At 42.3% G+C, this 16,232-nt stretch overlaps 1 protein-coding gene across 2 annotated transcripts; it reads left to right on the top strand.

The window, feature by feature from the left end:
• The first annotated feature begins 162 nt into the window (after nt 1-162).
• On the top strand, nt 163-15,647 carry klhl18 (kelch like family member 18). 2 transcript variants are annotated; one of them, XM_022250450.2, is made up of 10 exons: nt 163-509; nt 3,616-3,746; nt 5,354-5,494; nt 6,542-6,740; nt 7,201-7,361; nt 7,742-7,878; nt 9,985-10,222; nt 10,799-10,903; nt 11,451-11,562; nt 11,799-15,647. In XM_022250450.2, the coding sequence occupies exons 1-10, from the start codon at nt 366-368 to the stop codon at nt 12,180-12,182; spliced, it is 1,752 nt and encodes a 583-aa protein (XP_022106142.1). In that variant the 5' UTR covers nt 163-365; the 3' UTR covers nt 12,183-15,647. The 2 variants fall into 2 exon arrangements, with proteins under 2 accessions (XP_022106142.1, XP_022106143.1); XM_022250451.2 differs by having other exon boundaries at nt 164-509; nt 10,000-10,222.
• Nucleotides 15,648-16,232: the final 585 nt, after the last annotated feature.

Genomic DNA, 16,232 nt, shown 5'->3' with positions numbered 1-16,232 from the left:
CGCGCGAAGTTAGTCTGGTTTCTAAGTCACCATCAATAGTATGGATTATGTAGGGCGGCTGCAGCCATGCCACAGACTTGTGCACGTACATGTACTATGTACGTACGTCAAGTACGTAAGCATTCGGAATAGCATGCACGTACAGATCTAGTATCTAGCTGCGCTGGGTCTAGTAATTATTGAGCTGGTGAGTGGGAAACAGACTTGACGGAGCGGAAGATGTTAGCCGGAATGAATAAAATGTTCGAAGAAATGACAGACTTGTCGGTGTCATTTTGAAGTTCTGCTCAGTGATTTAACAATGTAGTGTTGCAGTGAATTCAGTGCGGTTTTGCAGTGACTAGAGTGGAAAAGGCACGTGCAATATGTCTTCAAATTTAGCCAAGTTGGAGTTGGAAGAAGACAGCGATGGCGTTGTTGTGTTTCACAAACGCGATCATTTCGCTAGCGGTTTCTCTGCAATGGAAACCATTCGGAGGAAGGGAAAATTATGCGACGTCACGCTTAAGGTACTGTCATGACTGTACATGGTTGTTACGAGACTTACATTAGAAAGGTCATAGGTGAAGGCCACGGTTCATGATTTGTATATTTTATCGGCCAACTTCGAGAACTCAAAGTCGCTTCCAGTTTTTAAGACTGTATGTACTGGACTACTCCGTGTGACTTTGTGCCCACTTGGTTTACATGGTGTCGTAACGCTATGGGGTTTTGAAAAGTGCTTTGCCGGGTCACGTAGTTGTACCTGAGAAAACCTCCGTTTGCGCTTTCTGGAGCAAATCTACCGCTAAATGAATTGCTACCTATATCGAACATCTGGGTTCTTTGTATTTTGTAGAATTTCACCTAGACCCTATATTAATTATTATTGTCAACACCGTGGCTGTTGTTAAGGCAGCCGTAACACCTCTCCCATTTTCTATCATTATGGCACTGCAACTGCGAAAGCGCGCCAGCTTTGTGCAGATTTCAGACTTTATTTCCGAAAAAAAAATCTTCCAAAGCCTCTGCTTAGGCCTATACAATTAGAAACCAACGTAAAAAACAATTATGGTATAAAACGTGAAATTTAGGCAAACAAAAATAAAATGGTCGAAGCACGGATTCAAACTCGCACACCAGTGGTTCCAAACCTTCCACCTTGACCACTCGGCCACAAGCGTTCAGTGATCCAGGTAATTTTAAAATATATAAACCGTCGGGATGATCAGCTACATGTACGTCATCGCTCTTGCGCAGTTCAGTGCCATAACGATAGAAAATTGGGAGATGCGTTACTGTTGCCGTAACGATAGCCACTTCGTATTGTCAAAAAGTGAGGTTTTTCCTAACATCCTTACCTCTCATCCCTCAACGATCCGCACACATCTGCATTCTCTTATGCCTGTACGTCACACGACAAAGCAGACGCAGCATATCAAGGGTTTATTGTTAGAAGTTTCATACAAGGCATTTTTGCTGAGTCTCTGCTTTTTGAATGGACCGCTGTGGGGCCTAGGATACAGAGGGAGTCCAGTAGACTGGCCCCCAGCCTGGGGCTAGGAGTAGGACCACCTTTATAGCCTATATGCCATGTAGGCCTACTGGCCTAGGCCTCCCCCTACTTCCCGAACTGTAAGGTTTACACAAACCTTGCAGATCGCCATGTATAAACTTCCATAAAAAACATGTTTTGGCTGTTTTGATCGTGTCAATGTACCCCTCCATCACCAAATTTCATACATGCCTTCTTGGTTAAGTTGCACGTAGATGTCAGATGGGAAGGTTTATTCACCTTACATGTATATCCTCAATAAAATGGTGAAATTCCTGAGCATTTTGTCCATCCACACTTCAGAAAATCAGCAGCATCACTGAGCATGTTCTCGCAATAAGTGTCAGTTGGCTGTGTGATAGCCTGACCAATAACATCACAGCTCCTATCTTTTCCTGTTGTTTGTGAATTTTGAATTTTTTAAGGATTTCACCATATCTCATTAATGCAAAATGATAAATTCGAAATGTACTTGGTTCGTCGCGCAATGCACAAAATATGCAAAAATGCGTGATGTCATGATGATGTTATAAAAAATGTGATAGGGCAAGGTCCACTCGTCATGAAACTTGGTGGGTAGGGAGATAATAACACCAGTACACAATCTGAAATGGCATTACAATGACATCATCAGTTGATTTTTTATGAGTTTTGAAAATTAAAATACACGTATGATAATCAATAATACATCTCAAAACAAAAAATTTAAAACTAAATAAGGGGGAAGTCTTCTCCTCCATCATGATCATGTAGGCCCACTCTCCATTATTCTAGCTTGCGTGGCTCGCCTAGTTCTCTAATTACCGGATATCATCTAATGTGTACACGCATATGTATACTACATATCAAATAATAGCAAGTCCGGCCTAGTATGCATGACATGTATAGTGTACATGTACATGTAGGTCAATATCAGTATTGTCAATGTAGGATAGTATGACAAGTGCAATAGTTCCTGGATCAACCACGTGTAAACAGTTCCTAATCACTATGTAACTAGAATAATTTTATGATTAGCCTTATTCAAGAACTAATTGGCATTTGAAAGGCAGTATTGAAAAGAGTGGGCACAGTGACCGTACACATCCATGTAGTGTGCATGAATTAACCCTCCCTTGCTAAGATGCATTCTTGACACAGTTGCCATATCAGTCAAAATCGGTCAAATTTCCCATATGTGTGTAGGTGTCTGTGTACTGGGGGAAAATCAATTGGATGGCATTTCTACTGTTTTTGATGGTTAAAACAGAAGGAGGGTTAAAGGTCATGCAGAAGTACCCTATTTTAGACAGAAAGGAACAAGATAGAATGGATGTCTCGTTTGATGATCTATACAGATGAGTTTCCAACCGTATAACAATAAATACCCTAACCTGATGTGAATGGTCCTCATATAGTGACTGTTGTTAGTTTCCCTTAAAGGAACCAGGAAATAGAAATTTTGTTATAAATTTGACTAAAAACCCTTGACATTACGTCTTTGGGTTTATTTTAACCTTGTTTTAATTTTTTTTTACCACTGCTGTGGTAGATTTCATTTTCTTTGGCAATTTATTGCTGTGTAAGTATATGGCAATAATCCAGCAAAAGTCCTTCTCACAGAAATGTTCCCCGATAGCAAATTTTGGGTTTACAATTTGAACATGAAAACATGCAACCTGAACCATATGTTCCTGGAGTTACATCAAAGCAAAAGTGCCCTCACGTGTACAGAAATGCTTGGCCAGTTTTTAATGTTTGAAAAAGTGCACCGTTCAGTTCAAGCAACTCAAAAAAGATGTCAAACAGTCTTCATGCATGGAAGAAGAGTACGGCGATACACAAAATGTGATTCTGAGAAAAATTCATGTCCTGGATCCTTTAACACCTTGGAAATGTATGTACTAGTACATGTATGTTTGTCTAATAAAAGTTTCTAACTGGCGCAAAGCGTGCACTACTTTATGTCAGCACATAGGAGGATTTTAGAGGATTCAGTGAAGCTTTTTAACCAAAATTACCCCTGGAATTGGCGTTGAAAGATGTGGGCCCCATATTTCCTCTTGTAGTAATCAGCAATTATTGCTGCTTTTTTGCCACAGGTTGGAGAGAGCAAATTCTCAGCACACCGCATTGTCCTGGCTGCCAACATCCCATACTTCCATGCCATGTTCACCAGTGACATGGTGGAGAGTAAACAAGAAGAGATCACTATGAGCGGCATCGAGCCGAGGCAAGTTTATTCGAGCTACTAACAAACCTGTCGTAGGACTGCCGTTACAGTCCTGCTTTAGCGCTGCAAGTAATGCATGAAATCACTGAACAGTCAAACCACTGGATTTTGATTGCTGACCCCTTGTCAGACGGTTTTGGAATTCCTGCAGTGTTTATTATGACGAGGCTTACAAAAATTGTTCATTTCTTGAAGTATGACGTCTTGAAGCAATGGACAATATTTAAAAAGTAGTAACAGCAAGTCGTGTTTAGCATCGGTTTCCACACACAATCAATGCCAATCATCACTAGTGCAAATGACATTTATAAAGAAGATACCATCCAGAGGTTACGGCTGCATTCCAAACAGTGGAAGTACGATTCTGATTCCAAGTTTGGAGTTGATTCCTATCGATTCCTGTATGGATTCGCCCAACATCACATCACACTTCACCCTGATTGAGAGAAGTCATTAGTTTCATGCATCAACTACAGTAGGTGAAGGAGGGGAGGGCTTCAGTGGCGACATTAATAAACCCATCCAAAAGTGCGCCATTTCAGCCGTTGTTGTAGGGCCGACGCAAATCCAGGGAAAGTAATGCGCAAAGAGCTTATCAGGCTCTGTCAGGGAGTGGAATGCAGAATTTCTTCTAGAGTGATAGATAAACAGAGTAAATGAAATTCATGTAAATCCTTTCAAAATGTCAAGCTTTGACAGTAAGTCTCCTTATATTATATGAGACACAGATTTTGGAATATCAGAAAGTGGGTACATGTACCATTCTGTGCAGAATTTCCAATTTCAAAACTTATGTACTCGTACCTGTAAAGCCCAATAACCATGTGACCGCAGAAAGTGATATGTCATTAGAAAACCCAACTGAAAACAGATCCGACATGTCACGGCAAACACAGTCGGCGAAAAGACAAGATTTTCTACACGAAGATACACATATACATGTATGTACAATTTAAGCTGCTGGTTTTATTTATTTGTAGAAGGAAACCTTTAGGTACCAAAATACTACATGAAGTATGTCAGTGTTGATTATTTCTGTCCCAAACTACGCCATGAGAATAAATAAAAAGTGGGAAAATAATCACTACAGTGTTTCTACAGCAAAGCCACTCGGTTGCGGCCCACTGTGGTGAGCACGATTTTGCAATCGCGCTGCATGGACGGCCCAGTGCGTGTCTGCACTCTGTGTGATTGGTAAAATACTGGTGTCCAGGATGGCTAGCCGATCACGGCGGCCTTGCGATGCAGTTTGCAATATGTTAATTATCAAAGAATCTGATTTTCCAAGGTAAAAAGTGCTGTAACCGGAATCATTTCACATGTTGTATATGGTTCTCGAGGCCGAATGTCATGAGCATCATATCCAGAAAAGCATTGCACATGTAAATGGGAGCGCTATAAACACATAAACGTGTACACAGTGAATGGGCGTGCAGTTGGGGAAATGAAAATAGAGTGTTATATCAGTAAACATGGTAAAAGCGTTATATCAGGGAACGTTATAATGGGAATCTACTGTACTCGTTTTTAGCACTACCGGAGACTCAACGGGGGTAAGTGTACCTAACATCCACCTGTATTTTTGTGTCATCATTCTTTGCCAACAGTGCTTTGGAGACGCTAGTAAACTATGCATACAGTGGAAAAGTAGCAATGGACATACACAATGTGCAATCAATACTAGTTGGGGCCAACTTCCTGCAGCTGCAGGATATTAAAGAGGCATGCTGCGAGTTTCTCCGAGAAAGGTACGTCTAGCCAAATCTTTCACGTGTCACCATATCGTGGTTTTTTTCTGCCCGGAACTGTGTTTCACCTGTTCTATCTTGATGAAACCTCTTTTGCCCATTTGCCTTTCTCCATATTGCAAGGCATCTGTGTGGGAAATTTGAACCTTCCGTTAACCTGCTCAGGAAACTGGACATGCAGTGGTGCCTGGGGACAGATGTTAGCTTGAAAAACCTGTCAAAGTTTGCATCTTGTATGAATTTGTGTTTGTGTCATTTTTCCAGGAACTGATTTCATAGAATTGCTAAGAAGCAGAGATGATCGCTTCGCAAATTTGTTGGCTGAGCAAAAAAAATTGATGAGAACCAGTCACAAAGCACCTAGGCTGCATAACAGTTCGGCTGGTTCCAAGTTTTTGCTGTGTTACTTCATTGGTCAGCAGTTTATGTATTGACAATCTTTGTGAAATTGGCCCCTACATATCTCAGATTGTTGGAGGTTAGTCAGGTGTAAATCTGGTCTCCCAGGGAGTCCTATGATCGGAGGTTCCCTGATTCCTAAATCCAGCACACTCGGGATTTTGATGACTTCCCAAATCCCAAATCCTCCAAGATACCGATTGCATAAATGGAGGATTTCTGAAGGTTGACATAGTTAAGGCTGTCTGGCAAAAACTAGTTTTTAATTTTGAAGGATGCATTGTGTCACGGTCTAGGCATGGACCTTGTGTTGTTTGTGCTTAGCCACGCATAAATGTAGGCATTTTGTTGGAAATTAGCCACACCACTCTACAGTGAATCATATTGACATGAATTAGTGGAGGATTTTGAAGGATTGAGGCTGTGGTCGTCCCTCCAAGGAACACACGAGAGTAAGAAGTGAAAGAGAATTACGGAAGATTGAGGCATGAACAAATTTTTACATGCATCCAGGTTTAGGAGTATTTTGCGGGATCGAGGTTGCATCCTAGGACAGAGGCGGAGTGAGTTAGGGTTTCAGAAACAGTTTTTGTGCTGTTTAGCAAGGTTTTGTGTACAGTTTCTGCCGATTGTGTCTGACCTCGACAGGTTACACCCAAGCAACTGTCTGGGCATACGTCGCTTTGCCGACACCATGGTCTGCTCCAAACTCTTTGAGGCGTCCACCAGCTTCATGCACAAGAAATTTGTGGACACCTCCCTGTCCGAAGAGTTCCTGACTCTCAGCAAATATGAACTCATGGATATCATTTCAACAGACGAGCTCAACGTTGGCGGTGAAGAGCAAGTAAGAATTCCCACCATTTGTATAATTTCTGCGCAGTATAGTGTGACCAAAGCATATACCTGTATTAAAATGAAACAAGGCATCAATAATTTTATGTAGTCTCTGGTTAATCTTGGAGAATTAGAATCAAAAATATTTCAGTTTATTTCAAGTGTGATTACCACTTTTTACAGTGTTGCGATCAAACCTTTGCCCAGAGTCCAAAAAATCTGCCATTTGACAAGGTAGAGAAGAATTCAAGAACACATACTGGGAACAGTCACTCTGGTATGATTACATCTGCTTAAACTTTTGATCAGGGATAGTATAAAATTGGGTGTACGTGTGTGCTGAAAATTTCACATTCAGGAAAGAATTAGATTTGTCAGTTTTTATGAAAGTAATTTAATTGCAGAAAGAATCTTAAACAGTTTTCCAAGAGTTGATTTCAGTGACTGAATCTGCTGGACCTTCTTTCCAGGTGTTTGATGCTGTCGTGGGCTGGGTGAAGTACGACCTAGCCGGCCGGAGGTCCTTAATGCCGGAGCTGCTGTCCAGGGTTCGACTCCCACTCATCCGTCCTCAGATCCTCACTGACCGAGTGTCAACAGAAGACCTTGTTAGGAGTTCACATCAGTGCAGGCAAGTCTGCCAAAGAGCCAAAAGATTGGTGTTATTTGGGTAGGAGGTTGCAAGACTGGAATGTGATTTCCTTTCCTGAGTGTTGGAGGGATCTCTGCGGACAAGGTTAACATCCCTTCAATGGGCAGCATTGCATATGCACTGCAGAGCTTGTTGCAGAAATGTATATTTAGAATTGGCTTTGTTTCAGTTGGTAGGGCTGCTTGAACAGCAGACAAGTGGTCTTTGGTTCAAATCCCATTTAATTAATCATTTCCTTCTCCTAGGAGATGCAATCATAGTCCAAGATGTGTGAAGTATGGAGCCCCAGTTCTTTGAATGAAGTTCAATGCTTTCTAGGTTGATGATAATCACGGCTGGGTTTGCATTTTCTGTGTCAGGGATCTTGTCGATGAAGCCAAAGATTATCACTTGATGCCAGAGCGAAGGGCCCTCTTCCAGAACGAACGCACCAAGCCGAGGCTATGCAATGACATTGCCGGTCTGATCTATGCAGTGGGCGGATTGACCAGAGCAGGTAGGTAGTTGGGTCGGGGCAGTGGGGACTTGCATGCCCCTAATACCAACGACATTCACTCATAATTTCCTCACTGGTAGAAGATGTAAGTCTGGGGACATTTATGCAATAACAAAAAAAGTGAAAACTCCTGAAGGAATACCACCCGGTGAGTGGACATGTTTCAGTTTTAAACAGTAACCACACACCCACTTACGTTACTTAACCTAGTGTGGACATCCCGTTGTTTTCGTGCAGTTAAGAAAACTCGGTGAAAAGACTCTCTTTCCTCGAACCGAGAACTGGATTTTCAGTTGGATTTCTGATAACCCTAGCCCCAAAATGCCTCTAAACTTCTTTTGCAGGGAAGGAGAAATGTCCTGTGGACATGGGTAAGCCCACAGAACTTCTTCCTTTCCTGCATCATGTGGACATCTTTTGTTAACAAGTCCACACTAGGTACGTAAGGTTTAGCGCAAATTTTGTACCCTTTTCCCGTGGGAGCACAAGGCATCGTTGTTGGGCCATTTAACCACTTCATGCTGGAAGACACACAAACACCATCCATCTCTCTCTGTAGAAGGTACAATTCACAGGTTAAGACATCAACCATGCCTTCATTCAACTCACACGGCTATACCTGTCAATCCCTCATTTGTTTCGTACATTAACTCACACACCTGTTTGTCTCACATACATGTAGTGTGGACATTCCTTTGTTCTCCTGTGGTTGAGAAAATTATAGGAGAATGCTTATTTTTGCCCAACTGTGATTACTCCTTTGAGCTAGTTTTTTGATTAGGATTTTCTAGACTGTTCCTCTTTACATTGCCACTCACAACCCTGACCGAAAAACCCCTTTTCAAATATTTCTACTTTTCCAAGAAATAACTAAGTAATCTGTAAAGTTGGGTATATGAGGTCATGTATATGTGATCATCATTCTTGGGGTCATTCAAATCTTGGGCAAAAAGTGAGACGTTTTGTGACCCAGTTGCATCCAGCCAGTGTTATTTGACATGGAAATATTGAAATTGGCTTCAAACTGTTTTCATTTGTTAGGCAGGTAATTTGCAATCGCTTAATCTGTCTTTGAAGTAAGAAAAAAAGTGTTCGAAACTTACTGGAACATGAATAAAAGTATGACCCCAAAACCTGTAGAGCAGCCCACATTGGAATTTGTTCGTGAGATCAGTAATTACATGTAGGTACTTGGGTACCCTGTCCCAATGGACACCCCTACCACAATTGTCTAAAAAACTCGTTGAATTTGTCAATGGCACTTTCTAATGAGCCAATTTAGCCAATTCCAACGGTGCACGGCCACAAGCGTGTTGGAGGTCATGCGAGAAAAGCACTCTGGGTGTGCAGGGTTGCTCCTATCAGGATAGCCATATGCTGATGCCCGTGCACTGGACAAGATGAAACTGTTGTGATTTGTTCTCAATGACCTCAGCATTTGACTGAACTGGATCATCGACTGAGTTATAATGTGATGTCTCCTCTTTAAGCCTACCCTCGTCACAATGAATGTGTTTAAATAATGAGTATTTACTTTACAGAAACTTCTGTTTTCTTTTTTGTTTCTTAGTTTTGTTTTTTACGTTGCATGCCTGTTGTCTGTATGTTCATTCCATGCTGTGCATAAGTTAAGCATTTCATCTGCTGGCGAAGAAACAGTGTCCATGCTTGCCACAAAGAGCTGCTAGAGGTTGCTCAAACTTCAAGCGGGCTAAGCTTGAAAAGTAAGCAACACAGTTTAACCCCTCGCACCAATGCATTCTTACCAGGAACATGCCCAAATTCTCCAAAATCCCACTGTTCAGTAAACCAGCAGCACAGTCTCTGTACTTACGCTCTTCAGGGCTGTCAAACCCAATAGTGAAGCAAGTGGAGCGAGTTACCTTCCTCAATCCTTCTAAATCCTCAGAAGTCCCCTCGAGAGTTTTGAGGGATGTCTGGAAGTTCAGGGGTAATGCTGCCGACCTTTATTTTTGACATTGGCATTTTTCTTTCACGCTGCAGATTACGTTAGCTTAGCACAGCATTTTTTTTAGGGGGGGGTCAAATTGACACGGTACCCCAGCGCAGGCATGCATTTAACCAGACACTCAACCACACGCCCAGATTTCTTTGTCACAGGCGAGTCACTCAATGCGGTGGAGCTCTACGAGCCGGCCACCAACACCTGGACGGTTGGCAAGCCCATGACCACCCCCCGCAGCCGAGTGGGAGTGACCGTCCTGGCCAATCGGTTGTACGCCATCGGCGGGTACGACGGGCAGGCTCGACTCAACACAGTGGAGGTGTTTGATCCTTGCAGCAGTGAGTGGTGGGACGTCGCCCCTATGAACAGCAGGCGAAGGTATGATACGGTTGGAGTTTTTGTTTTAATTGTCCTTCAGAGTGCATAAGTGGTCCAAAGTTGCCACATGTCGCCAGACATAAAAGATTTCCTACAGAATCTAGCAAAATGCAGTATACACACTGGATTGGACCGAGTCACCATCGTTAAGCGTGCACCAGTCACTCGAGGAGATGAGAAACCAATTCCAAACTGTAGCATTTTGTTTTGTGTAAAAATGGTTTAGTAGTTCTGGGGCCAATTTCATAGAGGTGCTTAAGCACAGGATTTGCTTAAGCACGAAAAAACCTTGCTTTATAAATAAAGGTTGCCAGCTCAAACTCTCTGTGATTGTCATGCTAACTAAAGAAAGTACCATTCAAAAGTAGTGTACATCACAAGAAGTTTAGGCTGGTAACCTGATTTATCAAGCAAGGTTTTTTCACGCTTAAACAAATTTTTCGCTTAAGCAGCTCTATGAAATTGGCCATATTATGCCAGAAATGTTATTGACCTCCCATGCATCTTTACAAACCATTCTTTTGAAAGCAAAAACACATTTTAATGAGATTTTGGGTTTGATTTTCCACCACGCAGTGCCCTGGGTGTAGCTGCTTTAGATGGCCGCGTCTATGCATGTGGTGGCTACGATGGCATATCGTCTCTCAGCTCCGTCGAATGCTATGACCCGGACACTAATAAGTAAGGTTTCACGTTTGGTCATAAACCCAGTTGGAACTGGGTGATCACGAAAACTCAGTCTTACTCTGTGTTGCCACGTTTCTAGGATGCAAATTTAAAAACTGGCAAACACCTGCATAAAAGAACTCAAGAACTGCAGAAAACGTGCCCTGAGGATGAACAAAGAGGCATGTCAAACTTCATGTCATGTGGTGCCCGCCGACTGTTGAGAGAAAAAACAAAAGACTTAATCAGCTCACTCATTCACTTTTCATTATTGCACGTTGTAATGTTGATAAGAGATTCGTCGCTTGCACTGTAAAGTGATGAATATGATAGTTTTGCTGTGCCATGAAATGATGTATGGTGTATAGATGTTGTGCGCAACGTCAGTTTGTGGTGCGACCGACAAAGTTTGCACTATCTGCATGATGTTGTACAGCCTTCACCATGTTAGACCAAGGCAGTAGGTTTCTCAGAAATTTAGGAATTTACTGGATTTCTCGAGAAAAACTTGATGAGGGTTACCAAGGCTGTTTTCCTTCTACATATTTTTTGTCTGCCCCAGGTGGTATATAGTATCGGACATGACCAAATCACGCAGTGCTGCAGGTGTGGCTGTACTTAATGGTGAAATCTATGCAGTAGGGGGCCATGACGGACTGCAGATTTTTAATTCGGTAAGCGAAGAAGCGCCATGACACGGTGAGGGAGGTGATCAAATGCGGTGAAGAAAATGTTGTGCAACTTCCAAACAGGTTCTCCTGTCTCCACAATCAGAATTGTAACTGTTTGATTCAAGAATTCAAATTTTTAAAAAGGGAAGACTTGTTTCTTTACTTTTTTGGGGGGGGGGCTTTTTTTGAGGTTGCACTTTTGAAAACAGCCTGACTTGTGTCTTTTTTTTTTCATCCAGGTGGAATGTTTTAATCATTTCACTGGACGGTGGACAGTGGTTCCCCCCATGCAGAGCAAGCGCTGCCGGCTTGGTGTGACCGCCTTCAACGGCAAGCTGTATGTCTGCGGTGGCTACGACGGCTGCAAATTCCTAAACACGGTGGAGGTCTATGATCCTGTTACCAATCTCTGGTCTTCGGCCACGCCCATGAATTCGAGGCGGAGCCGCGTGGCCTTGGTGGCCAACCAAGGCCACCTCTACGCTATCGGGGGCTACGATGGGCTGACCAACCTGAGCTCAGTGGAGCGATACGACCCCCTGCTGGACGACTGGACTCTGGTAGGCTCCATGATGGCCCACGAAGGTGGAGTCGGGGTGGGAGTCATACCCCTGACTGGTTGACTGGGCAATCACATCAGGTTATTGGAGAACCAGAGTCAAAAGACCGCTTAGCAGGTGATTCCACAGGTTCAGTCCCTGAGTAGTAGTGTAGCGAAGCACCAGCCGGGAGGAAAAACAGGGATCCATTTTATGAAGAAGCTTAGCAGAAAAAACATTGCTTAGTATCAAAAATGATTGCTTAACAGCATTTTACAAGTTAAGAATGACATGCAATTTTATATTGCATGTGGATGGTTCTGTCAGCTGAGGTTTTGCTTTGCATGTTAACTTGTCAAGCAGTATTTTGTTCTTATTAGCTTCATTGAAATGGGCCCAGTGACATTTCACAAATGACATGTCACTGCTAAGTGTTTTGTTTTTCTGGTTCTGACAAAGTTTGATTGCCAAGTCAGGTTAATATACATGTACTGAATGCTTTCCTTAAGCAGTTGTTTATTAGCGAAGCACAGAGTAATGTTCACTAATAGAGTGAGACAAAGTGCCAAAATGCCACAGGGCTGTTTTCTGGTTGGCAGAGCGAGACAAGCATTTACTGAAAATAATTTCAAGTTGGTTAAGAATTTCACCTTTTTAAAAAATATTTTAAGAATGAATTTTTAAATTGGTTTTTAAAACCCAATTTAGCAGGGTCTGGCCGCAGTCCATGGAGTAACAGAGTGTCTCAGGATGGCAAACAGTCACAACGTTCCATTGGAACACTTTGTACCTTGTTTGTGTTCCAGGACGGGCGACCGTTTCACTGAGAACATGACATTTCCATCAGGACGCTGCCTCACAACGGCCTACGTAAGCGGACCATTCTCATGGATGCGTCAATTTTGAGATGGTCTGATAAAACACAAACTCTCTCGGCTTTTCAGATGTTCCATGAATGGCATTATGCAAGGACAGCAGATGTCCAGATGTAATGGTTTCTACTTAAAGGGCTCTGTTGCATTGCCTTTGTTCATGTTTTGCCACCGAATCGTAGGAAGTTTAGTATTTTTAGGCCCAAAAGGTTATCCACATTAGTCAGAATTATTGATGCCTTGTCGTCAAGTTAAAAAAAGTTTAACAAGTTAAAAAAACGTTGAATCGGAATCATGGTATCTATGAAACAGTTAAGAATGTGACCGATGGCAGACGGTTGACCCTGTTAATCCTTCTGTACGTTTCCGCACCGTACTCCTTTTTAGTTTAAAAGACTTCCCACCATGGGTGGACATCGGGGGGGGGATATATATTCTTTTGACGGGGGGATTACCAATGCAATCATCCCCTCTAATTAAAATGGGATCTTGACACTGTGCCATGTCATGCTCTGCACAAGGACGATCTTTTTTTCAGAATTCATCCCCCTTTCCCACATGTGACAAGAAATCTCTGCCCACACTCTCCACAATCACAGTCTCCCCGCCCCCTTCTGCTCAAAAAATACCTTTCTATTAAATATTATGCTCCACCTTGGTTCAGAAGTGTTTTAAACCTCCCAGTATACTATTCAGAGCTATTCTTACTCAAAAATCTGAAGACGATGACATCAGCTCTTCAATTCAAGAACCCAGTCAAGATTTGAAACATTAAGCAGTTTATCCAGTGATGGGTCCTGCATGAACGTTGACACAAATCCAACACAATCGTTTGCAGTTCATCTTAGTTGTCAGATGGTGCCCAAATTGGGTGTCACATGGCTATGGCTCAGGGTTTATTCCACAGGAGCGCCTTGTGGAATAGAAACAGCCATTGGAGAGCAGTATCCACATTAGACTAGCCCAGACATCAAAGATGGCAGATCAGAACCGTTCATGGGGGAAATGCTTGTCATCCGTGAACTTGATCTATTTGCAGCTTTTTTCCCCATTGCTGTCTCCATCACAAATTTGTCAATTTCACATCATTGCACACACAGCCGCATGATTTATGACGTGGGTGCTCTTGCCTGGCGACAGTTACATGCTGGGAATAAGACTGGGTCAGTTGTGTACAATTTAACATGTACTTTTTACCATAACCACCTGAAATCCGTCCTTGGCTATTGTAATGAACAGCATGGAATGTTTAGTGATGTTTGAGCTTTTGCCGGTACTTTCCTTCATTTCACCCATCATCGGATGCTGACATAGGAACAGTGGGGCATCCAGACGGGTAAATTTTTTTTTTTTTTTAAGAGGAACAAGTTTTTTACATTCCCCTTGGCCAAATTTAGCCTCACCCCGCAGAAAAGACATGTTAAAGATCACCCCCCCCCCGAAAATTAGTTTTTGATCACCCTTGCACAAGTATTTGCCCCTTACCGAACCTGGACTTTGTCTCGGACCTCATTTGGTGCTCCAGTGTTCGTTGACAATTCCCATTAAACAATTTGTTGTTTCTGAAGCAGGATGTTGAGGTTTTTAACTCGAGAGACCCAACAAGCCTATGTACTGATGTAACACTTTGTTTACATCTGCACTTATGAAACCAGTCCACTGTCCACAAGGCATCACGTGATATCGCACACGTCTGGTGTCAGTACCAGTGGTGTGTTCACAAAACCCACGCCTGAAGACGAAGATTGAGGCGCAAAGCTTAGGTGTGCAAAGCTCACATTTATGGTGGTTGTGATGCAGAATGCACATCATTTCTACTATCCCTTGAATGGAAGTGAAGGTGCACTTGCAAAACGACTTTTTGGGGAAGGGGTAATGCAAGAAAAGCACTGCGCATTCTTATAGGTCGAGGAGTATTTTTTTTGACTGGAGGTAATAAGGGGTAGTTGCTTGGGAAAAGGGCACTCGGCACAAAATATGAGGGTTAATTGGCCCCCGACTGCTGCCCCACTGAGAAAACTGTGCTTGTGTCCGAATTGGAGTCTTCAGATAACAATTTAGCCTGTCCCGGAGGTGTATGACATAATGCAGTAAACCATACCGATTTGACCTGTGGTCACGACTTTGTGCGATAACTGTCAACATATACAGTGTGTGCCTGAAAAGGTAACCGAAGTTCATAGGTCAGCTATGTCAAGAATACATGGTTTATACTTGTGAAAAGTTTACTACGATACGAAGTAACTCATCAGCTTCAATTTGACACCTTGCTTGCGTCAACTTTGTCGCACTGTATAACACCAGGTAAATGGAACACTTAGATGTTACAGTCTGAAGAGTAACCTGGTTACCGCAAGTCATTACTGTGAAATAACACGCTTAAAACGCTTATGACAGTTGAATTGGGACAAATTTTGAAAACAAAAAGGAGTGCTTTCATAATGGTCAAAACCTTTCTTCTGTGGATTTTTTAATGGAAACAATATTTTAAGAGAATAATGCAGCATTTCTTGATGCGCTGTAGCAAAATGCTTGCGGATTCTTTTCTGACATGTTTGAAAAGTAGTTATTTATTGGATTATTGTGCTTACAAATTATATAGTGTACTTATTTTGAGGTTTTATCTAATTAACATTAATCTCTTCACGTAAATAAACCAGCATAGATTTCACCGAAAGCTATTACCTAGTCGGTGTGCCTCTGCTTATTTGCCGTGTTTAATGTGTTGCAAATTCTAAGATGGGGTGAGAAATAACATTAGTGGACTTTCCGCTTGAAACAGACTTCAGATGGGTCTTCACTGCTGACGTCATGAAACCCAAGTGGATCCTGCGGAAAGTACCCAAAGGTTGAGGAGGATAATGCAGGATTCAGCAAGGATCATTGATACAAACATCGCCCTCCATTCTTAATGACTGTGCCGAACCCCATGTAATGGGCTTGTAGAGTAATGTGTGGCACACGTTTGACACCAATTTTGTAGAATCGAGTTTTGTTAAATGTCAAACTTGTCTCCACAGTACATGTACATGTAAATCGTTTCATTGACCGAATACGATGTAGAAAAAAACTGCCGATTTACTGTATGGTTGTTGCTTAAAAATACCATTGACCATAACTATAAAACTTACGTGAATGAAACCTCACGGACTGATGAACAAAGGATGTGTGTGTATTTGTGTCAGGTTTTTAAGGCAAGATTTCAGACCTAAGGGGGCGGTGTTCGACCCTAGCCCCATTGTTAGGCCAGGGAATACAGTAA

This window comes from Acanthaster planci, linkage group LG08, assembly GCF_054643075.1.
Source record: "Acanthaster planci isolate LZ-2023a linkage group LG08, COTS_SCS, whole genome shotgun sequence".
In the NCBI taxonomy this organism is placed as follows: domain Eukaryota; kingdom Metazoa; phylum Echinodermata; class Asteroidea; order Valvatida; family Acanthasteridae; genus Acanthaster; species Acanthaster planci.
Note: the sequence above shows the minus strand (reverse complement) of the source record. Positions and strands in the feature narration are given on the sequence as shown.